Source organism: Chenopodium quinoa, unplaced genomic scaffold (genome assembly GCF_001683475.1).
Source record: "Chenopodium quinoa cultivar QQ74 unplaced genomic scaffold, ASM168347v1, whole genome shotgun sequence".
NCBI lineage: Eukaryota > Viridiplantae > Streptophyta > Magnoliopsida > Caryophyllales > Amaranthaceae > Chenopodium > Chenopodium quinoa.
In genome coordinates this window covers 5,182,739-5,199,391 of record NW_018744537.1, presented here as the reverse complement: position 1 = coordinate 5,199,391, position 16,653 = coordinate 5,182,739, and the positions used below count along the sequence as shown (strand labels likewise).

The window sequence follows — 16,653 nt, the reverse complement described above, 5'->3', positions numbered from 1 at the left end:
GTCGATATGTCCGAGTGGTTAAGGAGACAGACTCGAAATCTGTTGGGCTTTGCCTGCGCAGGTTCGAATCCTGCTATCGACGCTTTTTGTTTTTCCTTCATTTTCTATTCCTAGACCCATTTTTGTCATTTCACATATTTTTAATTTTTCTCTATCAAAATCAATTATTCCTCCATAATAAAACCCAGAAACAAAACTCAACCCCCAAAAAAAAACTCCAGAAAAACCTGAGTCATGGCAACCACCCTACTTCCGTCACAACTAACACCCTTCACCACCCAACTTTCTCTCTCCAAGCCCAATCCCAGGCCCACCATCTATTGTGGGCCAAGAGACAACCGTGGGCCACTAGTAAAAGGCCGAGTACTAAGCACAGAAGCAATCCAAGCAGTCCAAGCCCTAAAACGGGCCCAAAGATCCACCGGAACAGTCCAAGAAACCCTTAACAAGACACTCATACGTTTAATCAAAGCCGACCTAATTGCTACTCTACGTGAGCTTCTACGACAAGGTCACTGCGACCTCGCTTTAACCGTATTCTCCACCGTCCGATCAGAACCATGGTACAAGACTGATCTATCCCTTTACGCTGATTTGGTATTAGCTTTGGATAAGATGGGTGGAATGGAGGAAGATATTGACCGTTTGATCGAGGGGTTGGAGATGGAAATCGACGGTGGGAAAGGGGGGATTAATTGGGAGGATAAGAAGGGGTTGAGTAGGTTGGTGAAGGCGTTGATTGGGGCTAAGAGGAGGGAATCAATGGTTAGGATTTATGGGGTTATGAAGAAATGTGGGTGGGGGTGTAGTGGTTCGGGTGTTGAAGTTGATGAGTATTTGGCTAAGGTTTTGAGTAAAGGGCTTAAGAGGTTTGGAGAGGAGAGTTTGGGGAGAGAAGTTGAGGTCGATCTTGAGGTGTATCTTAATGCTTGTTTGGGTAGAGTTGGGGTTTAGTGTGTGGTTCATGAGCCGAGGTGCTAATTCAGTTTGCGGTTTTATCTTTTATTATGTCTATGGGATTGATAATTTTTTTTTTTTTGTTTTTAGACGTTTTAGGTACACTACTCGAATATTTTATACTCCCTTTATGATAAGATCAGCATTTTTGTATCCTTTTGGTAGATTGAAAGATGTAATTTTTAAGGGTTTTGTTTCAAGGATGTAAATCATGGGATGATATGTGATCTTAGTATCTTATGTTGTTCATTTTGGATAGTATTTACACAAGGTTATGTAACACAATTGTATGCAGGTATGGCCCTATCTATGCCCCTATTTCATGATAATCACTACGTAGTGTATAATTATATGGTTATTGTCAAAGGAGCTCAATTGTAATTTGTAAAGAGTCATTTTCTAACATTGAACTTTTGTTTACAAGTTTTTATTCGTAATTCTCTCATTATAAAGCAAACAAGAAATGATATCAAGTTTATTGAATAAAAAAAATAAATAAATAAAAAAAAATAGCAAACTTTAAGAATTGTATCTTCAATTCTATCTCCTCTATTTCTACAAGCAATTACACAAATTATTAACAATAAAAGAGAGTTTAAGAAATAGGGTGCTAATATATTATTAGACCTTCCTTATTCCATGAATATCATAAACTTGGTCAAAACTTTATTTAAAGTGACCAAAAGCAACCGAAACTGATCTAGTGAACCATTTGCCCCTTCTAGTAATGGGTTTACGTCTTTGGGAGTTGATAGAAGTTTAGATACACATATACACATAATACTTCATCCTTTCTTATTTGTTAGCCTCAAATTCTATTTTGAGCCGTCCTTTAAAAATTCTCCCATTTTCATATATAGTATGAAGTTCCCATCATATAACTTAGTAAAAACATATTTACCTTATGGAGCAAACAAATTAGAATGAAAGGAGTACATAATTGTACAGTTATACCTTATTATTTTTGTAAGGTAAGGAGAAGGTCCTGACTAGACTCTAACTTCACAGTTTTTTTTGGTCCATTAGTTGTGGATTAGATAGAGGGTTTAACCTAACTCGACAATACATACTAAAGGTGATATTAATGGCTTGACTTGCTAATTCGATCCGACCTGACTTGAAAAAAGATGCTGATTTGGACAAGGCTAAGGCTACGTTCTTAGTTTAAAATCCAAACCTACCTCGAAAAATCCAAAAAAACTTGTTTTTTCTCAATAAATCTGACATTATTTTCGTATTTTGTGAATTTGGACACAAGATTAACCGACCCGAACGTAGTTGCGGTTGCAAGTGGTAAGCTCAAAAGTTTCATTAAATTTTTGTTTGTTGAGGTCATCAAGTCAATCTACCCCATTGACTTGAAGTCAGCCGAGGTGGCCTTCATTTTAATCATTTGTTCTCTTGTTCAATTGAACGGTTGAACCGCAAAAAAACCGACATTTTTCTCACATCATCTTCATAAATCCTCTAATAACTACCGCATTTTTCCCCAATTGATTTGACATAGAATCAAATTCATGGACAGACAAACCCTAGCTTCATCTTCAATTTCTCAAGTTCCTTCCCCAGATGCTTGGATCACTACTTACAAAACACTTCTCCCTAAATGGAATTCCTTTCCTCTCGCTCACCAGGTTTTCTCTAATTTCAATTTCTCAATTTGACGAATTTTGAGCTTTAATTCATTTCTAAAATATGGTAATATGAATTTTGTATGTTTTATTTGCTGGAATTGGGGGTTTCTAGATGTAATTTGTTGTTAGTTTTGGGTTAGTATTATGTAATCATGGAATTTCTATAATTTAATTACTTTATGAGCAGTATAATTGTTTTTCATTGAATTGATTTTGATATGTGGTTATGCATGTTCAATTCTTGTGCTGCCCCCACTTATCTTGCTCAGTAGAAGTACTGTTTTCAGATCTTGTGCTTGAGTTAAATGGTTAGTAAGGCATGCCATTTCGAGTTTCGATTTGTTTTGAGAGGAATGAGCTTTCCAAGTTTGAACGCGGCGAATATAGGTGCCTTAATTGGAGTATTAGAGTATATACATGATATTGATGGAGTATATTACATAGTAGTGTCTCACATAAGATATAGCCTTGCTTTTATTAGAGGCCTTGATTTGTATCACTAAGTTACTTCCTCGAATAGCACGAAGACTTATAGAATAATTTTATTTTAGTGGATAAAGAGAAGTAAATTTGTAAGATAAAATGTCAAATTACAGTGATTAGAGTTGGATTTGGTGGAGAAAGATCATGAATTCGGGTTACCATTAATGGAAAGTGGAAAGATGAATTTGGGATGGGGAGGCTGTTTTTTCTTTAACATTGCGATCATTTCTTTGGTATCAATCCTGTTTTGTCTTTGACAAGTTAGAGACTTAGGGGATGGCTATTTACTCTTGGTTGTAAACTTTGTATTTACGAGATCCATTTTGGTTTGGTATTGATATGAGATTTTGATTATTGTCACTTTGGTCCATTGTAATTAGAAAAGTACATGATTTTAAGCCATTTCACATACACATGTTAATGACTATAGGTGCTTCTGTGTAGGTTTGCCTTTTCTATTATCATTTCCATTGACAAATTTCCTGTTCCACAATATGCTGTTATGATGGATTGGTGATTTGTATTAAACTATTAACTATGGTTTGAACTTTGAACTTTGTGGCAGATGATTCCAATTACAATATCCCGAGTAAATCAATTTGATGCTGCAAGACTGGATGTTGAGATGTCTGCCATGTTGAAAGAGCAGTTGGTGAAAGTATTCTCTTTGATGAAGGTATCTACTTAGCATCTATTTCTTTGATTACTTTACTAGACAGTAGATTTATTAGTATCATATATAGTTGCATGATTAAATTAAGGCTTCTTGTTTGGGTTTGTGTATTTGTCTATTCTTTTCACTTGTTGGAATTAGCCAGGGATTCTATTTCAATATGAACCAGAGCTTGATGCATTCCTTGAGTTTTTAATCTGGCGCTTCTCAATATGGGTAGACAAGCCGACTCCAGGAAATGCGCTCATGAACCTGAGATATAGGGATGAACGAGTTATGGAAGTGAGAGGAAAAGGTATTGTTGTTATTGTGATTTGATTTTTGGTGTATAAATTGCCTAAGAAGTTTGGTCTTCTGTTAAATAAAATGACAAATCAATTCAACTTTTCCTTCTCAATAAAATAGCTGACATAGGTATGTTAATAAAATCAAATTTTTCTTCGCTATTTGATTATTTGGTGTTGGGGTTTCAAATCTGGGGGTGGGGGATTGGAAGAATCACCAAGAAAGTACAAGGGGAAATTTGAATCTGGAAAAGTGGAGAAAGGGAATGAAAAATGAGGAACGAAACAGAAGGGTTTGAGGTCCTCAACTCCCTTTCTCTTGTATTCTGGTAACCAAAAATTCCATTAGATATATGATGGTGATAATGCTCAAAAGGCTTATGACATTCATTGCCAATGTCAACAGAAATTTTCCTCCCTCTAAGTGATGTCATTCATTGTCAATGTCATCCTTAGAGTGCCTGTAACCAAATCAAAAGTATCTAAAGTGTGATACTGATAGAGTGATAACTAGTGTAACTTTATACATTTTTCATTAATAAATGCGCCTATTCAATATTTAGTGGCAAGGGCTGTTGGGTAAATTTTTATCGCATGTCTGGATCATGGCAACAATAAGAGAGAGTGATGATTGAAAGTAACTTTTTTGCAACATGTTTTTATCCCTTCACAATCTTCAGTTGTTTCTTCATTCATGGGTATGCTCAGTATTGATAGCTGTTGCATTGCAGTTGGGATTCTGTGCATCTATCTTGAACACTACTGCAATAGTTTTCAGTCTGTTGACTCTCATAAAAAATCTTGGGTTCATTGCTGCTTTATCCCCCCACCCCCTCTCTGTATGCTTACGTGCTTAGGCAGGACAAGGATAATGCCAAGGGGTCTCCTTAATATATTCCATAGGTCCACATTATTGACTCAAATCAAGATTTAATTTTTTTTTTTTTGCTAATTAAGTACTTCTTCCATTCTTAAATAATTTGCAATAATGCTAAATTGGGATGTTTCACAATCATTGCCACAATTCAATGTTAGGATGTATTCACACTATTAATTACAAGTTTACCCTTGCCCAACCCACTTGTTTACTTTTATTTCTCTCTCTTCTATCTAATCACATGGGTTTTTTTTTTTTGTCTCCCTTTCAATTTTTCTAAAAATTTGTGCTAGCCAGTTACTTGCTATTGTTGCAATTAATAAGAACGGAGGAAATATTTTGTTCTCTACACTTTTCTCGATCTTTTATGTTAAGTTGGTCATTGTCTTGTTATGTGGCAGATGGCTTCTGTATTGTTTTTTTGAGAATTGAAGTACACATTTCATAGGGATTTTATTGTTAATATCACATATCTAGTATAAAAACTGAAGGTCATCATTGTTTGGCTTCATTAGAGTACTGACTTGTGATACCTGTATGTTGGGAAAAATAGCATGTGTGTGTGTGGGAATGCACAGAGAAGTTTGGAAAACTGTGCCCTTGCAGGCTTGTAGCAATGTCTGAGAAGGATACCTAAGAGCTTAACTTGAAGGAAGGGTTGTAGGAATGCACAGAGAAGTTTTGGTCCAAGATCACTTCCACTTGCAAATGTTCTTATTTTCCTCAGCCAATTGCTTAAAGTTCAAGTATAATTACCAAAAGTTTAGTTTGTGACTTGAAGATTCAAGGACAGGGCTTATTCTTTAGGTTTAGCACAAAATATGCCTATGCCTCTGGGTCATAAGCATGTATTTATGTCAAGCTTAGTTTTGCTATGTAGGCATATACTCCCTCCGTCCCATAATATAGTTCTTGTTTGTGTTTTTTCACGGTATTTAAGAAATAGGAGGAGAAAGTGAATGAAGTACATTAATAAAAGTGAAAAGTACAATCATAGACAAAAGTTAGAGAGAGAAAGTGGAAAAAAGTAGAAAGTATGTGCAAAATTTAAGGGTAAATTAGGAAGTACAATGAATAAAGTTAAAAAAGTAAGGGTATGATGGACTTTACATACTATCCAAAAATAGAAACAGGAACAACATTTTGGATCTCCAAAATAGGAAAATAGGAACTATATTATGGGACGGAGGGAGTATATATTTATTTAATTTGAGTAGTGGGATCAGGGAGAGAAAGTTAATGCTCTAAGACAGCATAAATGCTTAGGTCCTCAGTAGATGAGCTTACGGATACGTACTAATCAAGTTTGCATATCAGCATATAGTCAAATATTTGAGGACGGGTGTTCCCTTATTGATAAATATGGTGCTGTGATTCCGTATGAAGTGGTAATGAGTATATAGCAGTTGATTGGATGGTTCTTGATCCCCTTAGAACTCAATGGAGGTTGAGGTATTTATATCTTGTTGCTGGTTGTTGATACCTTTGTTTTCAGCCTCTGGGTAGTACCATAGTAGGTCCTTATCGAATGAATATGGGGCTTGCATAGGATTGGCATTAACGGCTTGGATAAATTGCATATGCAAAGGAATTGGGATAATTTTTAGCTGTTTTTTTTTTTCTGTTATGTTGTGAGGACACCTTGTCCACTTGGTGTAATTTAGTTTGTGCAGTATCAATAAGTAGTTATCAATAAAAAAAGGACACAAATGCAGACACTGTTGTGGACTCTCTAAGAAGATACTCGTAGTTTTTGTCGTTGCTTCCTGCTGATGGAGTGGTGGTGGAAGCAGTTGGTGCGCCTTTGTTTGATTTGTAGAACTTCATAGAATTGATAAAAAAAAAGGGGCTCATTTAAAAAATAACAAGTTTTATTTTTCAACATAAATTGGAGCTCGTTATAGGTAATTATGGTGAGTGGTGTCATGGGTTATGGGGGGAAATGGTGTAACTAGTTCTAGTAGGCTAGTAGGACATGCAATATTTGAGGATATATAGCTTCATAATTACAGATGTGACTATGGAAAGTAGGCATATGAAAAGAAATTGCGGAATTAAATTTGTTGTTGGAGTAACAATGGAGTGTGCCTTTATTCTTTTCCCTTTATAATTACATTGCACTTTATTACATCTGTTTATATATATTATATAACTATCAAGTAATTTATTGTCATTATAATTGAATTGTAGCATATGAAACATGAGGTCTTGGGTTTGAGGATTGTTAAGCTCTCTTTCACTCATATTTTCTTGAAAGGAATAAAAAAAAAAAATACATACTTCGTAACAACTTGTGACAAATTATGCTTTTATGACTTGTCACTATGTCAATGCATAGGGGCAAGTGCCATGTGAAAGACTACACCTTTTAAGTATATAATATAGCAATGTATATCAAAAGTTCATGGCTCAATGAGGTGATAGAGATCCTCTTGTGCTTTTTTGTGGCTTAGTGCACCTCATCGGAGGAAGGATATCTTAATAGAACAATTGATATATTGGTGTAAAAAAGACTAGGAACACAAAAAGCGTTAAACACTTATCACCTTGCTCCTAGGCATATCTAAATTGGAAAATTATGAATTTGTAACCTTTTTTTTTTTCCCCTCTTCTCATTACTTTCTAAGGTGGAAATCTGAAGCTATGGAATCTCTTAGGAATATGGGAGTTCAAAAATCTATTTGAAACCTTAAGAAATTTCATACTAGTCTATGTGTTTACGAAACCAAAAAGTCTATAAGGAAATTATCAGCTATTGTAGGCTTGTAGCCTCCATGTTTTGCTAAAGCTTTCTCAAACCTTTATGTTTTTTTTTACCACTCCTCTAAAACTTTCTTGAATTTTACTCTTGGTTCTCTTTTAAAACTCTTACATGGATGCTCTATCTTTTTCTAACTTTACACACCTTTTTTTCTAACTTTTTAACTGATTATCTTGTTGTGTCCTTTTTTCTATATCGGACGGTTTCTTATGACGATTCATGTTGGGTCTAGGGCTTTGTTGTTGTTGTTGTTGTAGCCTTCATATGCATTGTGTAATTTGGACACTTGCATAAAGGTCAAGTCACCATTCACTACTTCACTAGTAGAAATTTATTTATCCTGCTTTTCTTCCTCTCCAGTTGGACATAGCGTTACTGATATTCTCCAAAGGCTACCAAAGTCCTTTCTTTTGCTCTCTAATAGATGTGCTACCTGCAGTGAGAACAGGCTTGGAGGGTCCTGGGCTTACGCCTGCTCAAAAGTTATGGTACTGTATTGCTACAGTAGGGGGTCAGTACATCTGGACACGTTTGCAGTCTTTTTCTGCTTTCCGTAGATGGGGAGACTCTGAGCAAGTATTCGTTCTTTTCTGGCACATATTCATTTGTTTTACTGTGAATCATTAAAATTTCTGTCTGAGATAATGTGCTTTGTGGATTATTTATTGTTTCATGTATTTTTCTTTCCAGAGGACATTGGGACAACGGGCATGGCTTTTGTTGCAGCATGTAGAAGGAATCTATAAGGCTGCATCATTTGGCAACCTGCTTATATTTCTCTTCACTGGAAAGTAAGTTTTAAGCTCACCTGCATTTCATTGTTTGCTCTCATATATGTGCTGATTAAGACGAAATTCTGAATGATAATCTGACCAGTTTTCTCCAAAAAAAAATTGAGATTGTTTATTTCTGTGATTTTACTTAGAAGTAGTGGATGTGAAGATGGAACTGTGGAAATGTAATGATACCTTTTGCTCTGTTACTTTAGAAGTTGTAGTATGCTGGATTTATAATGGGGAACACTTTTGGTTTATTAATGATCGTTGTTTTATATGTCGTGATGCAGATATAGGAGTTTGATTGAGAGATCTCTCAGAGCTAGGCTTGTGTATGGAAGCCCCAACATGAATCGCTCTGTCAGCTTTGAGTACATGAATCGGCAGTTAGTGTGGAATGAGTTCTCGGTATTTTTTTCTTTGTAGAACTTTCTTCTTCTTTATTTATTTATTTATTTATTTTAATTGGAAAATAAAACTGGATCTGAAAATTGAGGTGCTGATTCACCAGGACCAGAAAGTTGTAATCTGTAATTGTATTTTTGAGACGAAGATATGAGAGAAAATTGATCAGGAAATAGGATACAAGAGAGTCATGCAATAAAGAAGATACGTCTAAACTGGGAATATATAAGAGCTTATCTATTTTTATTCATCTTATTCCTTGAATTTATGGTAAAACCCTTGGTTTCTCTAAAAAAAATAATTAAAGGTTATTTTCTTATAACTAATGCTGGATAATTATCCAAAATGTATAATAATTTAGAAATTATATTTAGCATATGTAATTGTCAAATCCTTTTTTTTGGCGCTGTGTGTGTGTGTGTGTGTGTGTGGGTGGGGTGGGGTGGGGTGGGGGTGGGGGGTTCGGAGGTGGATAACCTCGTCTCCGCTCATCTTATCTGGAAATGTTCTTTTCCGTACTGTAACTGCATACTCACACTGGTTTCAGAATATGTTGGCAAATTCAGTGCCAATATTTCCCGCGGCGGGGGTTGGGGGGGGGGGGGGGGTTGGTCTTTCCCATGCTTTAGGGACATGATGTTTCAGTAAGTGTTGACTGGTGAATCCTAGCAAAGTATAATTGCAGTAGATACTAGTTAGGTTAGATAGTATGTGAAAGCGGTTGTTGAAAGTTGGAGAGAACAAAGTCTTAACATTGCATTATTGGATTTCTTTGTCCTTCATGCTTTTCTTCAAAGTGTATTGTAAATTTGTATTATGTCTTTTATTTTTTGCTAAACACATGATATGGCCTTAATGGTCCCCCCACCCCCCCAAAAAAAAAAAAAAAATATGCTTTCAAATCTCTCTCCTTTTATATGATATTATCTTTAATCATGCAGGAAATGCTATTGTTACTTCTTCCTCTTCTGAACTCTGCATCATTGAAGAATTTATTTCGTCCGTTCTCCAAGGACAAATCTTCAGATTCTGCTACTGATGAAATTTCCTGCCCCATTTGCCAAGGTAGCCCAAGCATTCCATTTCTTGCTTTACCTTGTAGACACAGGTGCGTGACTGCTCACAGCTTTTCCCTTTTGTTCTCTCTTCACTTTTCTGGTTGTTTGGTTCACTATGCTTAAGTGCCAGATCAAGATCTCATATGGAAGTGTAATGATGAATGACTGAATACAAATGAGGATGTTGCTTTCGAAAGTGTTAAGTCTGTGGGGTCAATCATTATAATGCTTATGTAACACATTGCAATGTACAATGCATCTATAATACGCTTTGTGGTCCTTCAAGAGAAGATCTCATAACTAGTTGGGCCTAGCATTGACTCATTCTTGTTGTAGACCTGGTGATCCGGAGTGATAGTTGTTCATCTGTTGTTTTCGGCCAAGGGCTCAGAAAGTTCTATCGCCCACATTATTTTGCTTAGTCAAATGAATTTGGGGTGCAGTTATATTGAATTATTCATAACTAACAGAAGTGAATTGTATGATGGTTGACAAAGAAGAAAATTTGGGTTTTCTAGCTGTTTGTGTTGCTAGAGAAGGAAATGTATGAAAGTTTATGGTGGCAGCAGGAAATGGATTGAATTTGAAGAGGAGGATCAGAGTATGGGAAGCAAACATTTCTGTCAATATTTTTCTGAAATAAAATCAATCTGAAGGGAAAAAAAAAAAGAAAAAAAAAAGAGTATTATAAATGACTGGGGATTAATTGATAATGTTCAAAGACAGGAAATTTCTGACTCCCAAGAGGTTCTTGAATAAGATGGCTTCTTTATATTGTTAAAGCCTATAATTTAATATTATTTCCCCCTATCTCTGAATTCCATCCATCATATCTATTTTTCACTCTTTCTCCTCCTTTTCCATCCAAGTATCTGTTTTTAATTAATTATTATTAACAACTGTTCTTAGTCTTAGTGCTCAATTCAAATTTGGTTCCTTCCTATCGGATGAGTTTGGTGCTATATGTAATATGTATACACCCTATACATTCACTTGTGTTAATGGGAGGTCAAATGTGATTTTATTTTTTAATCATGATAGGCAATAGATATTTCTTTTTTCTGCAAATAGCTGCTTGTGTTAAACTAATTATTAAGTAGGAATGGTATTGAAGAGAGGCGCAAAGGCCTGATAAAAATCGAACCCTCATTCTCTTGGTTCGTGGTGAGACTTTTAACCAGCAAACTATCTTTTTATTCTTTATTAAGTAGGGTGTCAGGACTCAGGACTGGGGAGCTGTATATATTTAAGGTGCACGACAGGAGAGTTAGGTTATAGTATGTTATTGATGCTGGGATGGGAGGCCCTTCCAGCATTTAGATTGCATTGATTATTGTATGGCAGTTTGGCTGCCGCAGAGTGTTGTTGTGCAGGTGGAGGGGGAGATTAATGATTAACTGTTAAGGTGCATGGTGGTGAAAGAAAAGAAGTTGGAGTCTTAGGAGGTTTTCATTTCTTATAAATCCTGTTCAATTGCTCTGTCTTCATTTCTGATATATAATAGAATATGTGGGGCAGTTTGGTACTTTGGTTTACATTTGAGAAAAGGAAAGGAATATGAACGGAAAATACAGGGAAATAATCAAGAAAGGGAAATTGAATAAAGAGTTTGATACATCATGGAATACGAAATAACATAACCCAAACACACTTGTACTATTTCCAGCATTAACTGTAGGCGACTAGGTATCATCTATGCAATCCACCTTCATCCATGTTCTTTGACCTTTTCTCCCTTCCAATTTTAACCACAAGCATCCTCTCCCCTCCCATCCACCTAAACTCATCATCTCCTCGAATTTCACTGTAAGTATGAAGTTGGAATAGACTGCCTTGGGAGTTTCAGACCGGGATAGTCAAGTGTTGGCGTCAGGAGATTGCATATTGGATTCTTAGATCTCGGAGCAAGAGTTGATCGGTTGGAAACTAATGAGTCAAATCTGGCAAAGAACTTTGTTTCTTACTTTCTCTCTCTCACATCTGTAAAATTTTTATGCCAACTTTCTCGCAGTTGAATGTTTGGGTTAGATAGAACTTGTGGTGGTGAGGACTATGTTTGTGGAATTGTGGTGGTGGCGAATTTGGTAGGGTTGAATTTGGCTGTTGGGGATGGATGTTTCGGCTGAAGAGGAGGAAAATTGCAGAGGAAAATGGGGGAACTCTCAAGTCCCATGTTAGGGTGGGTAATCAAGTATGAGGGGTTTAAGGGGAGCTTAAAAAAGAAAAAGGGAAAGGGAATTGAAAAACCAGCAACCATATATATATATATAGTTAGATACTTAGGAGATTTAAGGTTTTTTTTTAAAAAAAAAAAAAAAAAATCCTTTCTTGAATACCGACATCCCTTAATTGCTTTTGTAAAGTGTAACATTTCACTGCAGAAAAATGACTGAAGATTCACGAGGAAATAGGATCATCCTCACTCATTCCCACACCCAATTTCAGCATTTGTTCCTGTTTTATAGCAAATAGGAAAATTAATATAAAAAACAGGCAATACCTTTTATATACACTCGGAGCACATAGAGGTAGGTCACCTAAGGGTAGTTTTTTGCTCATTTAATATTTTTTGCTCGTTTTAATATTTTAAAATGAGCAAAGAATATTAAAAAGGCAGATAATACCCTTGGGTGCACCATGCACCCGGGTGTGTATAAATTTCGTGCAAGATATGGAAAAATTGGAAATGTATGGAGTACAAGGGACTGGAATAATTTCAGTGGTTGTTTGCCGTGTGTTTAATCTCTATACTGACAATTGGATGTGGTATGCTATTGTTTGAACACCTTTAGTAATAATTAGAGGTTGTTATTGAAGGATTCATCTTCTAGCAAGTAAATTCTTGATTTCAAAAGCCATCGGAGGTGGAACTTGAGAGTTTTGCCACATTTCTTTCCTTGACCAGAGAAGTAGAGGATTATATTATTTGTCTTAGGGAAGATGCAGTGTGACCAGGCATAAGAAAACTATTTTATTACCTTCTTTTTGGAAGGTGGGGGCTCAAAGTAGGCAACTAGTCAAAAAGAAAGGGCTAAAAGGAGATTTAACTAATGTTTTTTGTATTTATCTTCTTTTCCATCTTTCTTTCTTGGGAAAAATTGATTAATTCTAATCCGACATAGATAATCCTACCTAATGAAAATTATGGTAATAACAATTCAATCTTCGAACATACTTCGTATCAAACACCTATGCATCCAAGCTGGGACTGTCATTAATATTGCTGACTTGGCATAAAACATAATTATGTGAATATTTAACCTTACTGCATTGATCAGACAGAGCGTAAGGGTTATAGGATTACCCTAAACCCTTTCCCTTCCTTAGGAGGGATAGCTGGATTATCTCAGTATGTACAGAAAGGGTCCAATCTTGGGCATGAGTTAACTATTCCGTAACATTTTTTTTTTCATATGCTTCTTATTTTGCTCGTAAGTGCATATCTTATTATTTTCTGGGCATTAAGTATGCATATCTCTGATTGAAATGACTTATTAACAAAACTTCTCTTCTTTACCGCTCATCCTATAAGTTCAATAGCAGACAATCAAACCAACCCAACTAGAACCCAGCACAGCCACCAGTGGCTCACCAAAGATCAAACTCATGAATAGATTCATCGACTTTTATTTAAACCTTCACCCATCTACTCCCATTCAATTCACCAACTCTGTCTTTTCAACCCATCTTAATTTTCCATTTTAAAGTCAACGGCAATAACTTCTACCTCTCCATCTAGAGGTGGGACTAGAATTTTTGTTTTCTAGGGGATCAAATAGAACAAAAGCTCTCCTGTTATATTACATTCAGAACTGCTCTTAGAAGTTAGAACTGGCTCTTTTATCCCAATGTGCTTATTTGGCCACACTATCTGATGTTTGTGCACTAATTTTTCTTGCAGATACTGTTATTACTGCCTTAGAACACGGTGTGCTGCTTCTCCATCTTTCAGATGTCCGCGATGCAGCCAGCCAGTTACAGCCATGCAACGACTAGGTGGCTCTGTGGATGAGAACTCTGCTAAAAAATGATGTGCTCTTGAAAGGAATTCAAATTCAAATACGGGGACAAAAGTTGTGTTTCAGAAACCGATACCATAACAGGAAGGCAAGTTTTTCTGTGGATACACTCAAATTATATACTCTCTCATTCTTTGGCAACATTTCACATCTTATTCTTGGTACCTTGATTGAATTTCCACCCTTGTATAATATGGAGTAATATTTACAGATATTTTTGTCTGATTTTAAGAGGCAAAAATATATCCTTTGTCGTCCAATAATGCAAAAGGTCTTCAATGTGGGGACAGGGAAGCTTAGCCAAAATTGAAGTTAGTGTATTGTCTTTCAATGTCTTCACAAGCTGCTGGTTTACAGGCTAATATAATTATGTAAAGGCGAATATGATTATTTTTATTGACTGCTGTTGATTTTTATGTACGAATTTTTGACTTGGTTATGTTTGATTACGATTGCGAGTAGGTTAAGAATTAATATTGATTGCCTTTACTTAATTGTTACGTTGTACATGATGGTACTCTGGGTCAATTAGCTGGGATTGTTTTTCTTTGGTAATCCAATCCTAATTTGGATGATATTAAGTTGTCTTGTTTCTATCATGAAAAGCAAATGTCTCTATCTCGGCATCCAAAGTTGCTATAGTTTTTGCCACTTATTATTATTTATACTGTATATGTTAATGACTTATTTGGGTGTATTTCCATGCATTCTCCTCTAATTTCGGGACTTAGTAAAATATACTATACAAAGTAGTAGCTGATGCGCGTTTGGTTGAATGTTCACACTTGATGCACCATCTACAGGATGAGCAACTCTGCTTTGTGAATCTCTCTGCTCATTATATGATCAAAAAAGGGTTTGAGACTTTGAGCAGAACGGTTTGAGCAGAATTCCAATGGATTTTAGCTCTGATTGTTATCCTCTCTTACTGATTCGATAATGAATTTGTTTGTTATTCGAACGGATGAGTTAGGCTATTCCTTTTTAAGATTTAAGCTTAGTTGTATTCAAAGTATGATAGAACACGAAAAATGACAAATTCTGTACACTCACATGAAGAACAGTTACATAGCAGCTTAATAATTTAAGGACGGTCGATGCACATATCTCCAAGAAGGATTATCATCAGTCCACTTTGAATTTTCCTTAACTAGTAAGGGAACATCTTTGAACACTTATTTCGTGAGTCCACCTTTTAAAAGTATTATACTTTAAAATTAATCTCGAACTTACGTGATGTATGTATTGTACATAGATTACGTGACCAAATTTTGACATGAATTGAAATTGACTTGAGCCCAATATATCTGACTGAAACTTGGTTAATTTTATTGTAGTGATTACTATGCTTATATAGTTATAGTAAGTAGTAAATAAATAAGCTAAGTCACTAGTATGATAAACATGAATTGATCTTGTTCGAATAACCATTTAACTAAATTGACTCAAATTTAAAAATTATCTGAACAACCTGATTGACACCTTTAGTGTTCGCTAATTAAAAATTATGTACTCTGTATAGGTGTTAATTTAGAAAAAGAAACACACGTTTGAAAAAGAGCAAGTGGAAGCAATCATTCATCAAATTGATCAATACTTTATGATTGTTATTTCAAATCTTTATAGGCTTTCTTAAAAATAGATTTTGTGGGTATGATTTGCTGGGTTTTTTTTTGTTTAATGATCCCTATGCAAGTATGCAACTTTGTTTTTGAAACTTTAAGCGTTTTTTGCGTTTCGTCTTGCTATTTGTGTGTCCCAATTATATACCCTTTTTCCTTGAGTTTTGGTTTGTGACTTTCTTTTATTTTTATTCTCAATTCCTTCTTTTCATGGATACTACAAGCATCATTTGCTCAATTTTATTTTTTTTTAGAAGCCCCTTTTATATTTAATTAAATGTGCGGGAAAATTTTTTTACCACGAATCCACGAGGACCACTCTCTACTTCTAGTCTAGTTGAAAAATTGATTGGATAATGATCAGATTAATCACTATTATAATTTCTTAATTTAAAAATTATTCCATGATGATTAATCATTGTTCCACTTTTTGAATGTAAAATTAATTCATTGATTGAAAGGTCATACAACATATACACAATTTTTTTTTTTGACACGAACATACATACAATTTAAATAAAACCAAATGTATAAGAATTTGAATCAAATATAAAACACGTATCACCTAGTAATAAAAAATGCAAATAACTTCCAACAAAAAAAACCTAGCTTATGTGTCACCTTTTTTATATAACATGCATAAATAGTGTTGTTTCTTTCATTTTGTTCTCTTAAATTATATCTTGTACAAGTACCAACAAAGTATTGGTCTACTAGTAAGGAAAGAATCTTCCAATATTGAAATTGAGGGACGTGCTATCAATTTGAGTGTTCAAAGTCAGGTTGGGGTTGAATGAAATCAGTTCTTAGATCTTAGGTCAACTCTTAGTTCGGGATCATGTCTAGTAAAAGTAACCTTTAGATCAAGTTTAGGTTAGGGTCAAGTCAAGTTTGATTTAGGCTATGTCAGGTCATTTACCCTTTAGGATGACGGACATGTTTGATTAATCACCAAAATCGAGTTGGGTTCAATTTCAGGTTCGAGTTTTATATATATGGTTGTAATCAAATGGATTGTTCTTCTTACCTACTAGGTGCTACACCACAAAAAATAAAAAAAATAAATAAAAAAAAAGCCATACTCATAGATAGTTTGCCATCATG

General features: G+C 35.2%; 2 protein-coding genes and 1 non-coding gene across 4 annotated transcripts; all 3 read left to right on the top strand.

Annotated features, from left to right (window-relative positions):
* TRNAS-CGA lies at window positions 1-82 on the top strand. The gene has a single exon. It is a non-coding gene; the product is annotated as a tRNA-Ser (tRNA).
* Window positions 83-234: 152 nt separating this feature from the next.
* LOC110698864 lies at window positions 235-954 on the top strand. Its single transcript, XM_021876380.1, has one exon. The coding sequence runs from the start codon at window positions 235-237 to the stop codon at window positions 952-954; it is 720 nt and encodes a 239-aa protein (XP_021732072.1).
* A 1,408-nt stretch (window positions 955-2,362) lies between these two features.
* LOC110698813 (peroxisome biogenesis protein 2-like) lies at window positions 2,363-14,504 on the top strand. Of its 2 annotated transcripts, XR_002506798.1 has the most exons (9): window positions 2,363-2,591; window positions 3,640-3,750; window positions 3,889-4,042; window positions 8,109-8,245; window positions 8,360-8,460; window positions 8,736-8,853; window positions 9,792-9,958; window positions 13,810-14,015; window positions 14,139-14,504. XR_002506798.1 is itself a non-coding variant. In XM_021876333.1 (8 exons), exons 1-8 carry the CDS (start codon window positions 2,475-2,477, stop codon window positions 13,937-13,939), a joined length of 1,035 nt encoding a protein of 344 aa, XP_021732025.1. In that variant the 5' UTR covers window positions 2,363-2,474; the 3' UTR covers window positions 13,940-14,504. The 2 variants fall into 2 exon arrangements, 1 of the variants encoding a protein (XP_021732025.1); XM_021876333.1 differs by having other exon boundaries at window positions 13,810-14,504.
* The last annotated feature ends 2,149 nt before the right edge of the window (window positions 14,505-16,653 follow it).

Bases quoted from the DNA above. Each gene is read 5' to 3' on its own strand.
- LOC110698813 (XM_021876333.1), top strand. From the start codon at position 2,475: ATGGACAGACAAACCCTAGCTTCATCTTCAATTTCTCAAGTTCCTTCC. The intron at 8,246-8,359 runs GTATTCGTTCTT...TTTTCTTTCCAG, and splicing joins GATGGGGAGACTCTGAGCAA to AGGACATTGGGACAACGGGC. The intron at 8,854-9,791 runs GTATTTTTTTCT...TTAATCATGCAG, and splicing joins TAGTGTGGAATGAGTTCTCG to GAAATGCTATTGTTACTTCT.
- LOC110698864 (XM_021876380.1), top strand. From the start codon at position 235: ATGGCAACCACCCTACTTCCGTCACAACTAACACCCTTCACCACCCAA.